At 42.2% G+C, this 22465-nt stretch overlaps 1 protein-coding gene across 5 annotated transcripts in view; it reads left to right on the top strand.

Moving 5' to 3' along the window:
- The window catches only part of FYCO1 (FYVE and coiled-coil domain autophagy adaptor 1), a 733597-nt gene extending 712246 nt beyond the window's left edge, over positions 1–21351 (top strand). For all 5 annotated transcript variants that reach the window (XM_069216428.1, XM_069216419.1, XM_069216401.1 and 2 more), the window contains one exon: positions 13905–21351. In XM_069216428.1, the coding sequence (XP_069072529.1) occupies positions 13905–13980 (76 nt within the window). In that variant the 3' untranslated portion in view covers positions 13981–21351. The remainder of the gene's footprint in view (positions 1–13904) is intronic.
- The last annotated feature ends 1114 nt before the right edge of the window (positions 21352–22465 follow it).

The following is a 22465-nucleotide window of genomic DNA, read 5'->3' as shown; positions in this document are numbered from 1 at the left end:
CTTTTAGGACATGTAAAACACACCAGTCATGTCCCACCTTTTAAATACACTGACCCCTACCCATGGGGCTACCTAGGGCCTACCTTAGTGGTGCCTTACATGTACCAAAAGGTAAGGTTTGGGCCTGGCAAGTGGGTACACCTGCCAGGTCGAATTGGCAGTTTAAAACTGCACACACACACACACACACACACACACACTGCAGTGGCAGGTCCGAGTCATGTTTACAGGGCTACTAATGTAGGTGCACAACCAGTGCTGCAGGCCCGCTAGTAGCAGTTGATTTATAGGCCCTGGGCACCTCTAGTGCACTGTACTAGGGACTTACTAGTAAATCAAATATGCCAATCATGGATAAACCAATCACCAATGCAATTTACATGGGGGCACTTGTCCTTTAGCAACGATCAGCAGTGGTAAAGTGTGCAGAGACAATAAACCAGCAAAAACAGAGTCCAGTATACCATAAAAAACAGGAGGTCAGAAGGCAAAAAGACAGGGGAGACCAGCCAAAAAGCTGCCAGGTCAGTAATTAGACTTTACGTTTGTCCCACTTTGAGGCTGTTTTTGTCACGCATTGTAGACTGCCACTCTTACAGGGGTTATTGCATGACTGCCAATATACTTCAGAGTAAGTGAACTATTTATTTTATCTATCCCCTTTGTGCTGCATGGCAGCCATGGCCCTCACAGCGTGATCAGGCACAACATCGTGAACTTGATCGGTGGTATTGAATCGCTGGTCACATTGTTCACATTTACCTAATCAGAGTAATTTCTTGTGGCTCTCCCCTTGAAACCCTTGAAACTGGTGAATGTTTAACTAAAACAGAAATCCTCAACACAAAAGTGGCTCTCTCAGCACAGTGGGAGAGACAATGCTACAATATTCACTGCACTCTGAACTCTCATCACATAATGCTTTCCAAGCATTCTTTTTCAAAAAATATTTCTCATAACTCAGCCTGTGGTGGTCCTAGGACAATGGGACCACCACCAAAACATTCACAACAACGTACTCCTTCTATGAACACCATCATTGGGTCCCCTCACTAGGTTAGTAGGGACCACAAAATAATAACCCCTCCCACCATTCAGTGTCTGTTTAACTTTCCTCATGGCTGGATCTAATTTTTTACTGCTAAGGGTAGGTTGTGTTTTAAGGGCCTTCTTTGTAATAGCATTGCTATAGGCTGGTTAGTCCTGACTATGTGTAAAATACTATGTCCCCTAGGGGCATAATATATTGTTGAACTGCATTACTTTCTGTCATTTATTTTGTGTGCTTATGCACTTTAGCGGATAACTATACAGTTACATGATCATGTTTCTTACAAATGCTATTTTCATTGTGGGGTTCTCTAGGGACTGTTCTGAGCATTACAGTCGTATCAACTTATTAAAATATTTGTGGCACTGAAACATGTCTTATAATGCTTTGCAGGGCTTTATTTTTACAAAACATTTTTTCTCATATTTCTTCCTGTGGTGGTCTTAGGGCAATGGAACCACCTTCAAAACATTGACCACAATGTGCTGTTTCTGTCTACATCATGTCTTGGTCGCCACACTATGTTAGTGGGGACTACAAAATAATAACCACCATTACTTTTCTCTTTAAACTTTCTCATGGTTACCACATTTGTTGTATAGCTGGATGAAGTTGTTTTATGGGCCTTGGTTCTAGTATCATTGTAATAGTTCTGCTAGCCTTGTAATGCTCTATGCCCTCTAGGGGCTAATTATATAGTTATACTGCATTATTTTCTCCCATTCCCATTTTTTCATGTGGTTATGCTCTGTAAGGTCTGACTGCATGGTTACATGACCATGTTTCTTTCAAATGCTATTTTTATTGTGGTGTTCTCTAGGGGCTGTTCTCAGCATTGCAGTCAACATACTATAATATTTGTGACACACAAACTCACCCCATAATGCTTTGTAGGGCATTACTTTTACAAAACATTTTTGCTCATATCTCAGCCTGTGGTGGCCCTAGGCCTATTGCACCACCTTCAAAATGCTCTTTCTGTCTACATCATCTTTAGGTCCCACACTAGGTTAGTGCAGACCCCAAAATAATAACCCCTCCCACTATTCAGTGTCTTTTAAACTTTCTCATAGCTACAACTTTTGTTTTACAGCTGGGAGAAGTTGTACCCCAAAATAATAACATCTACCACCATTCAGTGTCTTTTGAGCTTTCTCATGGCAACAACTTTTGTTTTACAGCTGGGAGAAGTTGTGTGTTAAAGGCCTTGTTTGTAATACCATTGCAGTAAGCCTGATAGCCCTACAATGCCCTCTAGTGGCTAAGTATATGGTTACACTGCATTAATTTAGCCTGTATTTTTTCATGGTGTAATCCCCTCTTGGGACTAACAATGTGGTTACATGATCACGTTTCTTACAAATTACATTTTTGTTATGGTGCTCTCTAAGGGTTGTTTTGAGCATTACAGTCTATTGCCAAATGTCGATTTCTGATAAAGGTTTATATGATTATTGTATTTGTTTTAATAATCTCTATTTATTACAATTATGAACATATTTCAGGCCAAATTAACATCCCTAATACACTATGACTGGTTGAATACTCTTGATATGTTTGGGTGACCCTTCTAGTTTATTTCTCTCATTACAACTCCGTTGCTGCCTTGTGTCTGTTTTTTGGGGAATTTTGTTAGCTAGCCAGACAGCAACTCTGATGATGGGGTGGTGAAAGTAGTATTCTATTGGAATTAGCATTAATTTTTTGCTGCAGATAGAGACAGAACGTAAATAGAAGTACTTTAGTTATAAGCATGGCCACTGGAATTATGTGGCAGGAAAAGACGAAATTATGAGGCAGGGTTGACCAATTTATGAGGCAACAAAGGAAAGTCCAGTTATGAGTTTACAATGCCAATAGCTGTAACTCAAGCAAATGCAGGACCTACTGCATTGCAAAAGCTTGTTAAATTAGCCAAAATACAGCGAAAATTTAGTTTTTTTCCAAAAAATGGGGAAAAGAGGGCTTCAGAAGAAAGCATGTGTTTTTTCCCCTGAAAAAGGCATCAACAAAGGGTTTGTGGTGCTAAAATCATCATCTTCCCAGCTTTCAGGAACAGGCAGACTTGAATCAGGGAAACACATTTTTCAACACCATTTTGGCATTTTACTGGGACATACCCAATTTGTACTATTTTATGTGCTTTCAGCCTCCTTCCAGTTAGTGACAGAAATGGGTGTGAAATCAATGCTGGATCCTGGACAGCTAAAAAATCTTTAAAAGTAGACAAAATTCTGAACTCAGCAAGGGGTCACTTGTGTAGATCCTTCAAGGTTTTCCTACAGCAAGTAACAGCTAAATTAAAAATATATTGAAATTGAGCTGAAAAAAACAGCCATTTTTCTCACGTTTACTCTGTAACTTTTTCCTGCGATGTCAAATTTTCAAAAGCAAGATACTGTTACATCTGCTGGACTCTTCTGATTGCGGGATATATAGGGATTGTAGGTTCATGAAGAACCCTAGGTATCCAGAGCCAATAATTGAACTGCACCTTGATATGGGCTTTCATTGTATACCGGGTATACCGCAATTAATTTGGTGAAATATAAAGACTGAAAAATAGGTATCAAGGAAACCTTTGTATTTCCAAAATTGGCACAAGAGAAGGTGTTGAGAAGCAGTGGTTATTTACACATCTCGGAATTCTGGGGTCCCCATACTAGCATGTAAATTACAGGGCATTTCTCAAAGAGACATGTTTTTTACACACTGTCTTACATTTGGAAGGAAAAAATATAGAAAAAGACAAGGGACAATAACACCTGTTGTGCTATTCTGCGTTCCTCCAAGTCTCCCGATAAAAATGGTACCTCATTTGTGTGGGTAGGCCTACTGCCCATGACAAGAAACGCAACATGGACACATCACATTTTTACATTGAAATCTTACATGTTTTTTGGAAAGTGCCTAGATGTGGTCTTCGGCCTCTAACTCAGCCGGAACATAGGGAAACCTACCAAACCTGTGCATTTTTTTAAACTAGACACCTAGGGGAATCCAAGACGGGGTGACTTGTGGGGCTCTCACCAGGTTCTGTTACCCAGAATCCTTTGCAAGTCTCAACATTTGGCAAAAAAACACTTTTCCCTCAGCTTTCGGTGCTGCAAAGTTCTGGAATCTGAGAGGAGCCACAAACTTCCTTCCACCCAGCATTCCCCTAAGTCCCCCGATAAGAATGGTACCTCACTTGTGTGGGTAAGCCTAGTTCCTACCACAGTAAATGCCCCAAAACACATGTGGACACATCACATTTTTCCAATGAAAACGGACATTTTTTGCAAAGTGCCTAGCTGTGGTCTTTGGCCTCTAACTCAGCCGGTACTTAGGAAAACCTACCATACCAGTGCGTTTTTAAAAACTAGACACCTAGGGGAATTCAGAATGGGGTGACTTGTGGGGCTCTCACCACGTTCTGTTACCCAAAATCCTTCGCAAACCTAAATATTTGGTAAAAAAAAAAGAAAATTCCTCAATTTTTGGTGATGGAAAGTTCTGGAATCTGAGAGGAACCACAAATTTCCTTCCACCCAGCCCTCCCCAAGTCTCCCGATAAAGAGGTACCTCGCTTGTGTGGGTAGGCCTAGTGCCAGTGTCAGAAATAGATCACACAACGGTCAATGTTGGTCCTTACATGAGGGTAGCTGTTGACCCTGGGGTGATGCATTCCTGACCCAGGCACTAGGTCCAGGCACTCAAGTGGGGTAGTGTTCTTATCAGGATAGGTGGGGAAACACTGGGTGGTAGGAAAATGTGGATCCCAGCATATTCTTGTAGTTTGTGTGACAGAAATGCAAGAAAAAAAAAAAAAATTATTCAACGTTTCAGCTTAGCCGGTTATTCTGGGTAAGAAAACTTTAAGAAATCCACGCAAGTCACACCTCTATGGACTCCCCCGGATGTCTAGTTTACAGAAATGTCTGGGTTTGGTAGGTTTTCCTGTATGGCCCCTGAGCCTAGGACCAAAAATGCAGATGCCTGCCTAACAAAACAAGGTTGTTTTGTGATAGATAATTTTGATTTTTCCACAATACGATTTGGGTGGTGGAATTTGGGGCTGAACTAAATGGGGGAGCTCCCAAGAGAGCACTCTCTCTGTGCTTGCTGCCACATGCACCTGCTCTCTGGGTTGGGCTAACCCGCTATTGTCCCGCTGCACAGACTGTGCTTGCGAAGGGACAGCAGGACTGTCCTCTTCACCTCCCGCATAATCACTGGAAGAGGTGTTATCGAATGGGACTCCTCCGACTGGAAAATCACTCCGAATCTGCGCCATTGCCCTATCCCTCAGATGCTGTCCTCAGTATCTGCTGTCTCATCCTCTGATCCTACATCAGAGCTGTCCTCAACTTGAGTTAGGGCATGAGCAGCAGTCATTCAACGAGATGCCATCTCTGCTACTGGCTAAACTTTCGCTCTAAAACACTAGACTATGTAGAGAGTCACAAAATTGCTGGTGGTTGTGTGTGTGATGCCTGAAAGTAGAGGTCACCTTACCTTTGCTTCTTCCCTCAATCAGCATGTTCTCTCAAGACACTCAAAAAAACATAAAAGCCACACTATTACTTCACCTTGTCACATACCAATCGTCAGTCTTTAGCGCCTCTAGCGCCCAGTCCAACAACTATTATTGGTTCTCCCACTCCAATTACCTCCTCCTCCTCCTCGGATTCCCTCACTACCACCCAGCAAAAGTGCATTTCATCTGTCCATAGCACCCCCTCGAACATTCATTTCATTTGTATTATAGCGCAGGGAATGGCTGGCTTTACTAATCCACTCAGCTATTCACATATAATACAGTTTTGATCCTTTCAGTAGGCATATAAACCTGCTGCACTACTTTATGGCATCAAAACTGGCACTAGACAAAAGTCAGATCCTTTTCTAGCTGAAACACAATCTCAAGAGTTACTGACTTTTTTATTGCTTCCTAAAAGCTACAGTTGAAACCCGTCAGTTGAAGTATGTGTATTGCTTTGAAGACGCAAGCTGCAACTGCAGGAGAACTGGTGGTGAATATATATATATATCTGTATATATATATATATATATATATCTGTATATATATATATATATATATCTGTATATATATATCTGTATATATATATATATATATATATATATATATATATATATATATATATATATAAATATATAAATATATATAAAAATAAATAAAGAGATCACTTTTATATGTGGGTGTGGTTTTCCTGGGGGCCGATCGCAGCCCTAAAAGGGAAACCACACAAGTTGACAAAAGTGACTTGCCTTTAATGATGAATTAAGGGAACAGCACTCCAGAGCGTGTATTCATAAAGTTTATTGTGCGAGCACAACAGGAACGCGTTTCGGCATAACTGCCTTCATCGGCCTGCTGGCCACCATTTTTGTTCACTATTTATACATTTTAACACGATTGTCTCTTTTCTTGTCCATTCAGCTTTATTCGGATTTCTCACATTCATACAATCAAAATGCATAATTGCTCGTAATATATATGACAAATCATACAATGAAAATAAAGATACCACATATTAACACCATTTAACGGATTATAGCTGAATGGACAGGAAAAGAGACGATTGTGTTAAAATGTATAAATAGTGAACAAAAATGGCGGCCAGCAGGCCGATGAAGGCAGTAATGCCGAAACGCGTTCCTGTTGTGCTCGCACAATAAACTTTATGAATACACGCTCTGGAGTGCTGTTCCCTTAATTCATAATTAAAGGCAAGTGTGGATTATAGAACGTGGTGGCGTGCGTTCAAAGTACAGCACCACCGGCGATCTGGTCCGGAGTGACCACGCCGACATTAGTGTCAAAATATATATATATTTATGTTCAATGGCATGTGTAGCTGCAGATACACATGCTATGCACAGGTCCTGCCTTCTAGTGTTGGGCTCAGAGTGTTACAAGTTGTTTTTCTTCGAAGAAGTCTTTTCGAGTCATGGGACCAAGTGACTCCTCCTTTTTGGCTCCACTGCGCATGGGCATCGACTCCATCTTAGATTGCTTTCTTTCCGCCATCGGGTTCGGACGTGTTCCTCTTCACTCCGGTTGTTCGAGTCGGAAAAACATATAATCCATCGAAAATCGTCAGTATTGTTTTCGATCGCGTCTCATCCAGCACCGTCACCTCAGTACCGGCGGATACACATCTTTGGTTGCCCTTCGGGGCACCCGTGCCCACCTTGGAATCGCCGAAGCCTCATGGACCGGACCCCGTTTAGATTCTACCCTCTGTGCCACGCCAAGTATCCCTACACAGATCAACATCTGGTTTGTAATCTGTGTTTATCTCCAGATCATCAAGAGGATACTTGTGAAGGCTGTAAATCCTTCCATTCGAAAAAGACTTCACAAGACCGAAAGAGCGAGAAGGTTAGAGATGGCGTCCAGAAGCACTGAACGCCTCGACACAGAAGAGGAGGGGATGATTCACACCGCCATCTCTGTTCAGGGATCCGATTCCGAACAAGAGTCCGACGTCAACCGACCACTAACAGCGGGCCAGCATGTGAGTATGCTTGCCCCGACCCAAACCAAGCCCAAACATAAGGCCTCGGGGACGCCACTGCCGGAAGGCCATGGCTTCACCCAGAAAAAATCGACCGGTGACCAAGTAACACTTTTGGCACCGTAAAAGGCCACGCCCATTACGAAGCCTTCGGACTCGAGCCGAGGCACAGGCTCCGAAAGCATATGACACAGACCCATTGAGTCGAGACCCCAGAAGTCACTTTCGGAACTGAGGCCAACCACTACTCCAGGCCCTTCAGTGCCGAAAAAAACGGCTTCAGGGCCGAAAAAACATTCCTATACAGAGGAGCATGGACTTTCGAAACAGTTAAAAGAAAGCCATAGATTTGAGGAAGAACTACAACAAATGGAGGATTTCGATGACAAACAAGCCAGGATACAGATCCACAAGGACACTGGCAAGATCCTCACAGCACCTCCTCTCAAAATTAAAAGAAAACTGGCCTTTCATGGACGTTTGGACACTGATCAGCCAACGGCTAAAGTGCCAAGAGACAAACCTCCGCCTCCCCAGTTTTCTCCTAACCAGTCTCCTCCACACTCTCCTCACTGGACTCTCTCCCCACCTGCTACACCCACTGCACAGTCTCCAACATACACTATGCAGTCACATCAGGACACAGATCCATGGGATCTCTATGACGACCCAGTCTCAGATAATAGCCCAGAGTGCTACCCATCGAAGCCATCGCCACCTGAGGATAGCACCTCGTGTACACAGGTTCTACCCAGGGCAGCAGTTTTCCACAACGTGAGCATGCACACAGAACCTCTACAGGACGACTTCTTGTTCAATACATTATCCTCAACTCATGCCACATATCAAAGCTTACCCATGCTCCCCGGTATGCTCAAACATGCCCAGCAGATATTCCAAGAACAGGTTAAAGGAAGGGCTATAACCCCAAGGGTAGAGAAAAAATACAAACCACCACCCTCAGACCCAGTTTATATCACACAACAGCTGCCCCCCGATTCAGTAGTGGTCAGCACAGCGAGGAAAAGGGCTAACTCACAGTCCTCTGGAGATGCACCCCCTCCAGATAAAGAAAGCAAAAAATGTGATGCTGCAGGGAAAAGGGTGGCGTCACAACGAGATAATTAGTGGTGCATATCTAATTCGCAGGCCCTCCTAGCTAGATACGATAGGGCTCATTGGGATGAGATGAAGGACATTATTCAGCATCTCCCCAAGGAACAACAAAAGAGAGCCCAGCAGGTAGTAGAGGAGGGACAGGCAATTACAAACAATCAAATAAGATAGGACTATAAATACGGCTGTCACCATTAGGCGACATGCATGGCTCAGGTCATCAGGTTTTAAACCTGAAATCCAACAAGCCGTCCTCAACATGCCTTTTAATCAGCAACAATTATTCGGCACACAGGTGGACGCAGCCATAGATAAGATTAAAAAAGACGCCGACACGGCCAAAGCGATTGGTGCTTTATTCATCCCAATACAGAGGCTCATTTCGGAAGCCTCAATATAGGGGAAGCTTCAGGCCACAGCCCTCCGAACCATCTAATTCACAACCCAAGCCCTCTTACCAGACACAATACCAAAGAGGGGGATTTCGGAGATCCTACAGAGGACAATTCCCCAAATCTAGAGGAAAATACCAATCCTCAAAACAAGCCACTAATACCAAACAGTGACTTTATCATCACCTTCCCTCAACACACTTCCCCTGTGGGAGGAAGACTGAAAATGTTCCACGCCCAATGGTTAAACATCACATCAAACACATGGGTACTATCCATTATCCAACATGGTTACTGCATAGAGTTCACACAATTTCCTCCAGACGTTCCCCCCAAAAGCGCACAAACTTTCATTGCAACGTCTTGCAATGTTGCAAACAGAAGTACAGGCACTACTACTCAAACAAGCCATAGAACTGGTGCTGCATCACCAAAAAGGAACAGGGGTTTTACTCCCTGTACTTCCTTATTCCCAAAAAGGACAAAACATTAAGACCAATATTAGATCTCAGAACTCTCAACCTCTACATACGATCAGAACACTTTCACATGGTAACACTACAGGATGTAGTCCCACTGCTACAACAGGGAGAATTTATGACAACACTAGATCTAAAAGATGCGTATTTTCACATACCCATCCATCCACCTCACAGAAAATACCTCAGGTTTGTCATACAAGGAAAACATTACCAATTCAAGGTATAACCCTTCGGGATAACAACAGCCCCCAGAGTCTTTACAAAATGCCTTGCCGTAGTCACAGCATACATAAGGAGACAACATACTGTATGCATGTTTTCCCATATCTTGACGATTGGCTAATAAAAGCCAACACTCAAAAACAGTGTCAACATCACACATGCTATGTAATAGATACCCTACACACACTAGGGTTCTCAATAAATTACCAAAAATCACACCTCCAACCATCACAAATTCAGCAGTATTTACGGGCTACATTAAACACTCAAAAGGCGCTTTCAAGTCCAAGCCCACAAAGTGTGCAATCATGCCACACCATATTGCCAAACGTTCAGCCTAACCAACAATGCACTGTCCGTTTTGTCTTGAAACTGCTAGGTATGATGGCATCATGCATCGCCATTGTCCCAAACGCAAGGTTACACATGCGGCCCTTACAACAGTGCCTCGCAAAACAATGGTCGCAGGCACATGGTCATCTCCAAGATCTAGTGTTGATAGACCGCCAAACACACATTTCGCTTCAGTGGTGGAATCCTACAAATTTAAACAAAGGGCGGCCATTTCAAGACCCTGTGCCTCACGCCATTCTCACAACAGATGCATCAATGATTGGATGGGGAGCACACCTCAACAATCACAATATTCAGGGACAATGGGACAACAAACAGAAACAGCTTCACATAAATCACTTAGAGCTGCTAGCAGTCTCCCTCCACTAAGAGCCTTTCAACCTCTTCTTGCTCACAAATACATTCTGGTCAGAACAGACAATATGACAACAATGTACTACTTAAACATACAAGGGGGAACCCACTCATCACAACTTTGCCTTCTAGTACAAAACATTTGGCATTGGGCAATTCACAACAACATACACCTGGTAGCTCAATACATTCCAGGTATTCACAATCAGTTAGCAGACAACCTCAGTCAAGATCACCAACAAACTCACGAGTGGGAAATTCACCCCCAGGTACTTCACAAATACTTTTGTCAGTGGGGGACACCAAACGTAGATCTGTTCGCCACCAAGCACAACGCAAAATGCCAAAACTTTGCGTCCAGGTACCCACACCCTCAATCCAAGGGCAATGCTCTATGGATCAACAGGTCAGGTATATTTGCTTATGCTTTTCCCCCTCTCCCAATTATTCTGTTTCTGGTCAACAAACTGCGTCAAAAAAAACTCAAACTCATACTTAAAGCTCCAACGTGGGCATGCCAGCCATGGTACACCACACTGCTAGACCTGTCAATAGTACCACACGTCAAACTCCCAAACAGACCAGACCTTCTGACACAGAACAAACAGCAGCTCAGACACCCCAATCCAGCGATGCTCAATCTGGCTCCTGAAATCTTAGAGTTTGGATATCTAAATCTTCCACCAGAGTGTATGGAAGTCAATAAACAGGCAAGAAAACCTACCTGCCATTTGCCATCTATGAAGGGGAAAGGTGCAAACACCACTTGGTGGCAAATTCTCATAAAGTTCCAATTTTCAAATCTGCATCAGAACATCAGGTGCAAAACAAGAAAAAGTAACTGGCAATCGCTCTTGCAACATTCTAGTTCATTGTTTTTAGTCACAATGCTAATTCAGACAGGGAGCATCTGTGTTAACATAAGACATTCAAATCAATCTTGGTTCAGCTCTGCCAGGCCAGAACTACTCTAAACAGGAACACAAGCTACCCCAGAACAGTTTAAGCCCTGTTGAACTTCATCTTTGAAGTGCACCTACGTCACAGCCAGCATGGTACCCATGCCTTGGCACATCCATCAAACATAGGGTTTCAGGCGTAAAACCAGAAAGTGTGATGGGTGAAACTTGAAAAGTCTCAGCCACTGACAATTGCTCAGGCTGTATTACAGCCCATAACGTCTTTACACATCGTGACTCTTAAGACATGAAGCAACCATATACGCACCGATTTTAGCCCCAGCTCCCATAGGAACAGTCCAGCCCAACAGCAAGGTCAGGTCATCATTAAACAGATACCCAAGCCACCCCGGACCACTTTCGGCCATGCGGGGCCTCATCAGGGAGCTGCAGCTTGGGTCCTGCGGCACAGGTGAATGCTATCCTAGCCACTATCCCTCTGCCCAACATCTATACTGTGCCACCTAATTCTGTTCCAAGCTGCTCATCAGCAACTAATTTACCGTTTACCCCCACTGGTACCCTTAACACTTTGGTTTAATACAGTCTTACACAAAGGATTTGATAGCTGTGCCGTTGGTCGATGGTCACATTTAAAGCAATGCTGCCTATAACATCCGCCAATGCCTTTCTGGGTGAAGGTGTGCTTTACAAATTCACCTTGTTAAACTGTGTCATTTTAAATTATGTTAGGCTAGGGTAGGGTAACTTAGATTAGGTTCAACTATAGAATTACTTTGAGCTGGAGCTTGGAGGGAATCATTTAAAAAAATGTGGAAACTTGTAACACAAAGATGCAAATTGTCAACAAATTCACGGGTGATGTTTAAACGGCCATGCTGCTTTTCTCTCTCACACTGAGCCAATTTACAATAATCGCTTCGCATGTCATAAATTGTTTCAGCTTTTGGAAATCCACTAAAATTCCATGGAGTACTCGGGGAAATCCAGTTGGGCAACGGAACCTGAGCCCCCCACCCCGCTGCAAAGTACATGAAGGGGCCCCTTCCGAACTCACCTTGGAGCTCTCTGGCCAGCGCTTTGTAATGAGGGACCCCCTTGAGCCCGGGCCCGCCCTCTCCCCTGCACCGCGGGGGCCTTTGTTACGCCACGGGGGAAATCTACGGCGTTGTAAATTTCCTTCCAAATGCCCTTTTTTTTCGTTTCCTTGAGGACGGTGGTCAGGAGTGAGTACTACGAAAATGGGCTTTAGTACATTTAACCCTTTTCCTGTTTTTGCCGCATCTGGAATTCATTTTTGCTTATCTGGGCACACTTTTTGCACTGCAGCTTTCATTATGTTAGCCAGTACGGACTTGGGTACAAAATGATTTTTAGACTGATCAGGTGTTTTTTCCGTGCATACATTTCTTAAATGTACTTCCTGATGGAATTTCTCTGGGGAAAAACGAAAAAACACGAGAAGATTGAGTTCTGCAGATCGTGACAGCGAGAACCACATGGTATTACGGTGTTATATCCCATTCCGACCCACAGAACTCAGAATGGTGAAGCAGTACCATGCCCTGGTATAATCACCGTAGCGGTATTACCTCCCAGTAATAGCCATCACCTTGGAATGTGGCCCCAGGTACATGTTATGCAGGAAGGCATGGTGCGAGATTCATATGGTATTACGTTTCAAGGGGAGTGTAAATGCCCACAGATCCTGATGATTTGAATCCACATCTGCCACTAAAGCCCTCAGACGACACTTATCATTTTTTCTTATTTTCCTTTCCTTTTCTCTTATCTTTTTCGCTCATTCTGTCATTCTGTCCTTTCTATGTGTCTTCCTCACTTCCCCTTCCCTCTTCTCCTTTTTCTTTCATGTTCTATGTCTCTCTCAATTTCTCTCTCTTTCTCCGTTTGCTGCTCGAAATCAAAGGGATAAAACGGATCCATAGAGACCCAAAACATTAACCTTTTTACGATACAGCACCTGTGCCTCAAACCGAATCTTTATTTGCACATTTAATAAAAAAACATTGCAATTCTAAGGTGAAAGCAACAGGCATTGGCAGTTCATCAGACTTTCAGACACTTGTATAACCATGGTAAAAATTGAAAAGACAGATTAAAAAGAAGTATCGGTATTATCTACAAGGCTATTTTTGTGCAACTAGAGTTAAAATACATTTCAAAATAGAACAAAGTTCCCAATACAGTAATTAATGCATCATGCTCCCTGTTGCAGGACTGGGGTACTTTTGGGGGATGGTAGCAGTGTTTAAGTTATTTGGCCTCAATATACCTTCAGCGAAACCTTTATTAGGCAGTAGCTGTCAATAGTTTTCAATGATCCGAAGTAGCTTTCACTATAAGAAGAGTTGGAGACCCCTCGTCTAGTTAAACCACTTCAGTAGAAAGCATGTACTACTTTTTGAAATAAGTGAGTAAACAACTTGTATAAAAACGATATAATAATTATTCTTTGTTCTCCTTCACAGGTTCATCTCTAAGAAGGTGTTCTATCACTTGGCTGCTGAGCGGCCTGTGGTTTATGATGGAAGTGATTTTCCATAGCTTGGATCTAGTAATTTTCTTTGATGCTGAGTTTTTTTTCTAGTCTTTGAAATTGATGTAAGGAAACACTATCATCTTGCTTACGTATACAAGCAATATGGAGACAAATACTGTATCCACTATGCAATATTTATTCTGCAATATTTCTATATACATAATACTTTCAGGAACACTAACCGATCTGTACTGTGTACAGGGTGCTTCAAGCCATGTTGTTTCTCAAAGGGAATGGAATGCAATCTGTTAGCCGGGGGTGTAGGTCCCTTTATTTTTTACTCCTTTTTGTGATGCTAAGCATAGGACAATTAACAAAATTCTGATTATAGCTTCTTGAAGACATGCAGGCCTTACTGGCCTTAAGGAAGGCGGTAGATGTGAAAGATATCTGGCTCAGTTCTGATAATGGTACCCTTACCAACAAGAACACATATTAGCATGGGTCTAGACAGAGGATCTCTAGTGCCAACACAAAGGCTTTGTATTTTACTGCTGTTGCATTCATGCATCCATTCATTAAGCCCCACTATCTAATGCACACAGGACATCGGAAGTTAGGAATCCAGGAAATGATCAGTTGTTTTACTGGGAAACACCATTATATAAAGTCCTACTCTTTCTAGTCACAGCCTTCAAAAATAAGTGTGTCATGTCTGCTATACACAACCCTTTGCCATAAAGGAAATTATTCCATATCCTTTGCTTCGAAATCCTGTTTGTAAATTCCAAACACATGGAATGGTGCAAACATTTTCAGTGCTGTAGTTATAATGGCATTTTGTGTCTGCAGCAGTGTCCATATACATGTAAAAAGTCAACTTTCGGTGCCTTCTCCACTCATTTGGCACTACCAGTAGGAAAGCATTGTTTCTGTAGTCAATCACCACAGCAGTGAAATAACATAGGAGATAAGCAATGAGGATTATATCAAGGAAAAGTAGAGCTCAGTATAATGAAGACTACCAGTGAGTCCTAGTAGTTCCAAAATACCAGTTAAGAAGGAATGTGACTCTTAGATGAACAATGAATTCATAGTGTGCTCCTTGCCTAAAAGTGCTTCGATACCTCATCAGCAGTAGTAAGCGCTATATAAATACAATTTCAATTATAATTGGTCACATTAGACTTTGAGATCAAGAAGCCATCCATCAGCATGAAGTAAGTGTCACCAATATGTAACAAGTCTCTGTGCAACCAGAATGTAAGAATCGGAAGAGGTAGCCCCCAAGCAACAGTGGACATGCACAAGATGGTGAAAGACTTTAACATCCATTACAAAACATGTCCTTTTTCATAAAGGCAAGCCAAAGGACCATCACAGCAAGATTGTGAGCTAGTACTTTGTCTCGAATCCTGTATGTGAATTTCCTCAACCAAAGTCCAGGACACACAGATTCTTTCATTAACCTAGAGTATTTGAGGAAAAAGCATAATGTAATAGAGATGCACATCTCACAGACCTCCACTGGCTCCCAGTTCAGAAACTTGCACGAATTCACAAATGTGTACACTTCTAGCTCCTTGTACCCACATGCAAAGCCCTACACAATCAAGGACCAGCCTACCTTCACAGCTGCATCACAATCCACACTCTATTAAGAAACCTCTGCTCAGCAATGCTCCCGCTCACACATGTCTCCCGCATCTGAAGAGCTGGAGCTGGCAGGAGCACATTCTGGTACCTAGCCCCTAAAACCTGGAATTACCTCCCCCTTCATATCACAGCCACCAGATCAGTCCTTGAATTTTGCAAGAAGCTGAAAAATGTGCTTTTCCAGTAGGCCTCAGCCAAGGCTGCATCGTCCTTCTCTAGGTGCTAGGATTCAAATGCTCAAAACATAACATAATACAGGTTTGACATTGGTATTCAGAATTTCCACCAAATGTGCATGTAAAGAAAATCCCTAGTTCATAGCAAGAGATAGGCCATAATGAATGGCATACGTCACTATGTCAAATTTTTGAAGTGCTTACCACCATCTGCTTGAAGGCTAACAATACTGTAAGTTGAAGTGCCTTTAGTATCAACCCCAGTCCACAGTACATACACAAATAACCAAGTAAAAATGAAAGTGAGATAGGACCTAGCAGGTCCCGCAAAGATCTTATTAGGTGCTCAGCCAACTGTGTTACCCACTAGTTCCAGCAGGGCACAGAACAAATGTGAAGCTGTACGTAGAGGTAAGTTCAGTTTTGGAAGAATCAAGCCATGCCTACCCCCTGACTTCTGAGGCTAAGGGGACTTCACCCCACCGACAGCGCACAAAACCTCGGCTTCACCCTTGACTCCTCACTCTCCATGTCAAAGCAGGTCAGTGCCATCTCCTCCTCCTGCTACAACACCCTCCGCATGCTTCGCAGAGTTTACAAATGGATCCCAACAGAAACAAGAAAAACAGTAACCCAGGCCCTCGTCAGCAGCAGACTCGACTACGGCAACACCCTCTACACCAGTATCTCATCCAAACTCCTCCAACGCATCCAAAACGCCTCTGCCCGACTCATTCTCAACATCCCTCGCCACTGCCACATCACCCCCCACCTAAGAGACCTTCACTGGCTCCCCGTCAACAAGAGGATCACCTTCAAGCTCCTCACCCACGCACACAAGGCACTCCACAACACCGGACCATCATACCTGAACAACAGACTCAGCTTCTACACCCCCACCTGGCATCTCCGCTCCGCTAACCTCGCCCTCGCCTCCGTCCCCCGCATCCGACGCAAATCTTCCTGCGGCAGATCATTCTCGTACCTCGCCGCCAAGACCTGGAACACCCTCCCGCCGGATCTACGACAGACCCAGGACCTTCTTTCCTTCAGAAAACTACTCAAGACTTGGCTCTTCGAGCAGTAGCAGCACCCTCCTCCCCCCCCAGCGCCTTGAAACCCTCACGGGTATGTAGCGCGCTTTACAAATTGATTGATTGATTGATTGATTGATTTAAAAAAAAAGTATTATTAAGGAAAAGTTAGTTGTTGAAATAAGATGAACATTCAACCATAACAATCTGTAATATACACTGTTATTTGAGGCCTTTCATATGTAGAGTAGTCTTGCAAGTAACAAAGGTGCTTCATCATTCAGTTTTCAGTTCCCAAGACTGACTCTTTATCCAATAGGCCACGAGTACCTCTTGACATAAGAGCATTGGTCATATTAGGTCTCACAACAGTACAGCATAACCATGATTAATGCTTACATTAATATCAGAAATAATATTGAGCATCCATCAAAGGAAAGAGAACAACTATTATTTAAAAATAGTAACTTGTTTTTAAATATCTTTTTGTACCCCCATCACTGCCAATTGTAAGCCACTCATTACGAGTGGCTCATTGCATTCTGTTATTTCCCCACCTCAGAATTATCTTTGATAGGCTTCCAAGTAACCACTTGGGTGGGTAAGTAAAAGGTTTACAACTTTTGGGGTAATAACATCAAGGAATCAGTGTTTCTACAGCAAATAGCACTTATTTTTGTTCAAATATGCAAAACTAGAGCTGGCAGAAAGCAACCCTCATAGGAGGGCCTAACAAGGGTTATCACAGTGCAAATCGTCTACCCCATACATGGCCTTAGTGAGTAACCAACATCAAAACACTCGCCATCTAAGGTAATGTGTGAGATTCCATGTATCAGAATGCCTGTCTACAGTATTAAGCAAAGTGCAATAACCATCCACCCATAAAGGCTTATTGGCTTTAACAAATGATTTTCACAATAAACAAGACAGGCTTACTGCCTTTGTCATAACCTTACATAAACGGATGAGACCAAGCTTAGATTGTTTTCAATGGATGCACACAGCTCTTGCCCAATCAAAAAGAGGACTTGAGCTAATTAACTTATGCGTGGAGCCAAGCCCCTGTCTCAGTAACCCAACATAATAACTATCCACTCATGAAGCTCTTTTGGCTTAAACAAATGTCTTTTTTAAATAATAAGACAGGCATACTGCCTGTGTCATCACTTTTCAGAACAAAACAGACCAGACCTATGGAATTGCACATAATTGTTTTAATGAACCAACAGGGCCTTTATCCTTTATAACTGGGCTGTCACCATGTCCTACCGCATTGAGCATAAGCTTTCCCACAAGACAACCATCATGCACTCAGTGATAACTGATACATTTACTACTGTGTACATAATTAGAGTTGGAAATTCAAAACAAGACCTCCCTTGAAAAAGGGTCTAATAAACATTTAATTGTAACTTTTATACATGTAGAGTTCATCTGAACCTGTATTCAGCACCAAATCACTTGCCTTCTATGGTAATCTGTGAGATTCACTGTAACAAAATACTAGTCTACAGCCTTAAGCAAAGTGTGATAACCATTCACCTATGAAAGCTCATTGGCTTTAATAAATGATTTTCGCAATAAATGAGGCAAGCCTGCTGCCTTTGTCATAACATTGAATAAATGAGTGAGGCCTAACCTTTATTATTAGATTTGCACCATAGGTAGCTCAGTCCTGTTTTACCGAGCATATGCTTAGCAATGAATCAAAAAGTGAAATACACGCTCTCTTTTTCAGCAGAAGCACCCAAGGTTTGCCCAATAGAATGTTGTACTGAAGCCAATCAACACATGCGTGGAGCAATATCGTCCCCTCTCTGCAGTCCTTCTGAACACTCTTTTTCTGTTAATAACATCAGATCTAAGGTCGGGGCAGGCATATCAGACCTAAAAACATAAACCACTGTCCGCATACATTGTGAAAAGGATTTGGAATACAATTATCCATTAGCTGTAATCCTTCCACCAGGATTTAAAGCAAATGATAATCTCTTTGGCGCTTTCTGTGGAGAATGGAGAACATGGATGGGTATCCTGCACTGCCGGACCCCGCCTCCCTTAACACTGACCTGGAAAATGTAAAAAAATAAGGGAGATGGGACTGGTACTTCTTATCTATAGGCACAGTGTAGCTAGCGTAACCTTGGAACTGGGATGTCGAAAAGACTGACACCCTGCAAGATATTATCCTACATGTCTAGACCCATCTTGATAAAGAATAAAAAATCACAATTTATTTCTGTTTCTGAACAAAGACTACATAAGAACTTCCTCAAAGCACATCTCAAACAAAGCAAATATATAAGGCAAAGAGAAACAATGAAGGAAAGGGAACTAACCCAGAATCCAGTGCAAAGTTTGCGTCAAGGAAACAAACAGGACTTATGGGTGAAGAGTAGGTTAATATGCCAAGTTCTTTGCATTGGCACTGTGGATCATCAGTCGAGACCCATGCACATATGAATGCAACTCTGCACAAAGGATCATTGTGCCTTAATTAACACCTACAGTCCCTTGGTTTAGAGATGACTGAAGTACTTTTTTAATTGTAGTGTGGTACTGCCCCATTCAACACTGTGTAGAGTCCCCTAGGCACCTTCAATCTACAACAACAATGTGAAGTTGTGACAGTGAAGTGAAAATTGTTCTTGGGGATGGATAGTTGAGGTTGAGCAGTGTGTGATTTTGTTGTACACAGATGAGGTGCTATATAGCAAGGAAGAAACCAGTTCGACCCCACTCCTTATTTTTCTATATTACAAATGCCCAGTGCTTAATTTGTAAATAAAAAGGTGCCAGTGCTAAAAGCTCTCCTCCTAAACACGTGGCTGCTGCAATTAAAAGTGCGAGCACATAATACTGAGGCAGAATAATCCTGAAGTCACCTCAGGCCTCTTTAATCCATTAACAGCCACTCCTCGCCCCTTCAGCTCACTCTTGCAACTTCCTGCTTTTCCCCTTTCTAACTCTTCTTCTTTTTTCTCTTCCTCTGTCTAACCCACGTGTCTCTTGCTCACAGTAAATGCTTGAGACACGAAACTAAGCGCCGGCCCTCAGTATTAGGAAACAACAAGCACAAATTAAGCACTGCAAATGCCACTGGCAAGTATTTTCCAAAATATTTTACATTTTCCTTCACAGTGGCAACCCTGGAATTTAGCCCCAGTCACCCATGGACTCAAGTGCAAGGGGTTGTTTGAATCCTCGTGCAAGTGGACCACACCCACCAGAAACCACATTGAGAACTACCAACCTCATTTCCCGTCATATTTGTAACTCTCATCATCTAAGTGTGGGGTTTGATCCTCTGCAATTAGAGACAAAAGCCACACAACTCAGTGCCTGTTTGAATTGTGGGCCCTTGGTCCCGGGAGAAAACGTTTTCTGAGGCTCATTGGTGTATTTCACTAACAAAGCATTTCTTGAGAGTTCCGGATTTTGGACTTCATGCAAGAGCATGTGTACTCCATGTTTTTCTTAACTGGGTTATGTTCGGTTTGCAAAGGCCCTTTCAGAAATGTGGGATATTTACAAAGCATACAGAGGAAAGATGGTGGGTATGCATTTTTAGGTAGAATGATTCGATTAAAGTCACAACAAAATTTAAATACAACAAAGATCACTAAACAAATATTTTTAAAGCAAGAATATTAAAGGCTATATTTTGATTTGTTGTCTATGAAGGCTAGTCTTGTAATACCATGACCTGCTGAGGTTAGGAACCGCATTTTTAGTAGAGCGCATACCTTCACAATGTTGTGTAGTTTATCAAAAGGCCATTCACATGCTTAAAAATCCGAAAAACGCAAATGAACATGACATCTTTTGAACTCTTAGCATATGTGCTGTCTGAACAGCAGTACACTTGCAACGTGCTGAGTTGCTACCATCTTCGAAAATCAGTTTATTTTTCTCTTCACATGTAGCCCCTTTATTCCAGATTTTTCCATCCTTACCGTTGTGTTGCAGTACTTGTATAAAATGAGATAAAGTACAGTTTGCTGATCCTCGTATGACCTATTATTTTACACTAATTGATAATCCCACATATACACTACTGAATTTAGTCAATATATTTAGTATTTTCGATCCAGTCTGTTAACACTTAAATTACAGTCATCTGCCATGTAGGCTTTCAAGTGAAGAGGTGTTTGTCCTAGTGCTTTTGTAGCTATTTTTGTGAAATACAAACATCTGGTAGATGTTGAAATTGTAAAATGAGTTTCAGATCCACCAATCCTTGTGGCACTTTAATGAAAAGACTTAATTGATCTACGGAACCTGTGTGTGGAGAACGTCTATAGCCGTGCAAGCACAGAAACAGGGTAATCTCACAGGGTTAGTTCAATTTCTTTTTTATTATTCCCCAGAGTTGAGTGTAAGTCTTCAGAGAAAGAACTTTAGACTACAGGGGACACAAATTCCATAGTATAATATACCGAAATTTTACAACGGGCTGTATGTGACTGAAACACATGTACATTGCAGCTTTTTTAATTGGATGGCCGATTATGTGTATTATATTTTTCACCTGCATTTGAATAAAAGAAACCTGTTTTAATTTGAATTTAGTCTGTTTCTCATTTGTTTACAGAACACTTATTGCCTTTACTGAGTGAGGCATATTAAAAGTGTTATGCTTAATTTATGCAACTGGCCTACGTTTTGCATGTTTGATTTGTAATGGTTAAGAAAACAGTCCTATAAAGGAACCTTGCCTTAGGGAGAGGCAGGCTCTTAAGCTGGGGTCTCTGGATCCCAGGGGTTCCACCACTCCTACTGAGGGGTCTAAGACTGTTTAAAAAATAAAATAACATTAGCATTTTAAAGAAGTAAATAAACATGTAAAAGATAAATTTACATTTGAACATTTAAAAATGTTCTAAAATGTGAATGTTGGGACAGAAATGTACCTCGCATGTTCATGGGCTTGCACTTCTGCCCTGATTGCCACGACTGTAATGATGTCTTGATTCTTAATCCTGATTTTTGTTGTCATCGGTGAACATGGATCACATGTGTGCAGCATGAAGTAGTCCTGTCTCACAGATACTGCCTTTGCCAGGATTTAAGAAGCATGAGCACTGTGGTGGCAGCGTATCATGTTGTGATGAGTAGGAGTGAACAGGTCCTTTTTACCTGTGTCACTGGAGTGAGGCCTAGAGGCTCACTCATTTCAAGTTTTGCTGCTGTGTGCTTAACTCACCTTTGGCATACATCAGGCTTGTTGTGGAGTGCTGTGCAGTGCGTCTGTGGTACACATGTGCAGGGTGTATGTGTGTCTGTGAATGGTACAATAGAGGGCAAAAGCAGTGATGTGTAGCGTGTGTAGAATACATCCATGTGATGGGTATATGTGTGCCTGTGAATGGTACAATACATTGTTTGTAGTTTTGTGAAGTGCATGTATGCTATATGCATGTGTTAACACGTCCGTCTATGTCAATTTATACACATCAGGACTCGGTTTAGGCCAATGAATCAGTAGCATGAACAATCAGATAGATATAAGCGGATTATAACACATCGAACTTTCTAAGATACTAGTTCAGCATAGCACCATGTCAGTCACGTCAGTTTGTCAGTCAGAATGAATACCTCGTCTAACCTCTAATTAGCATTAGCATGTTGGGCGTCATGCAAAACAATTTTGAACACCAATTTGGAAAACTTCTAGCTAA

This window comes from Pleurodeles waltl, chromosome 2_1 (genome assembly GCF_031143425.1).
Source record: "Pleurodeles waltl isolate 20211129_DDA chromosome 2_1, aPleWal1.hap1.20221129, whole genome shotgun sequence".
Taxonomy (NCBI): Eukaryota; Metazoa; Chordata; class Amphibia; order Caudata; family Salamandridae; genus Pleurodeles; species Pleurodeles waltl.
The sequence above is the reverse complement of the archived record's forward strand: the minus strand, read 5'-3'. Positions and strand labels throughout refer to the sequence as shown.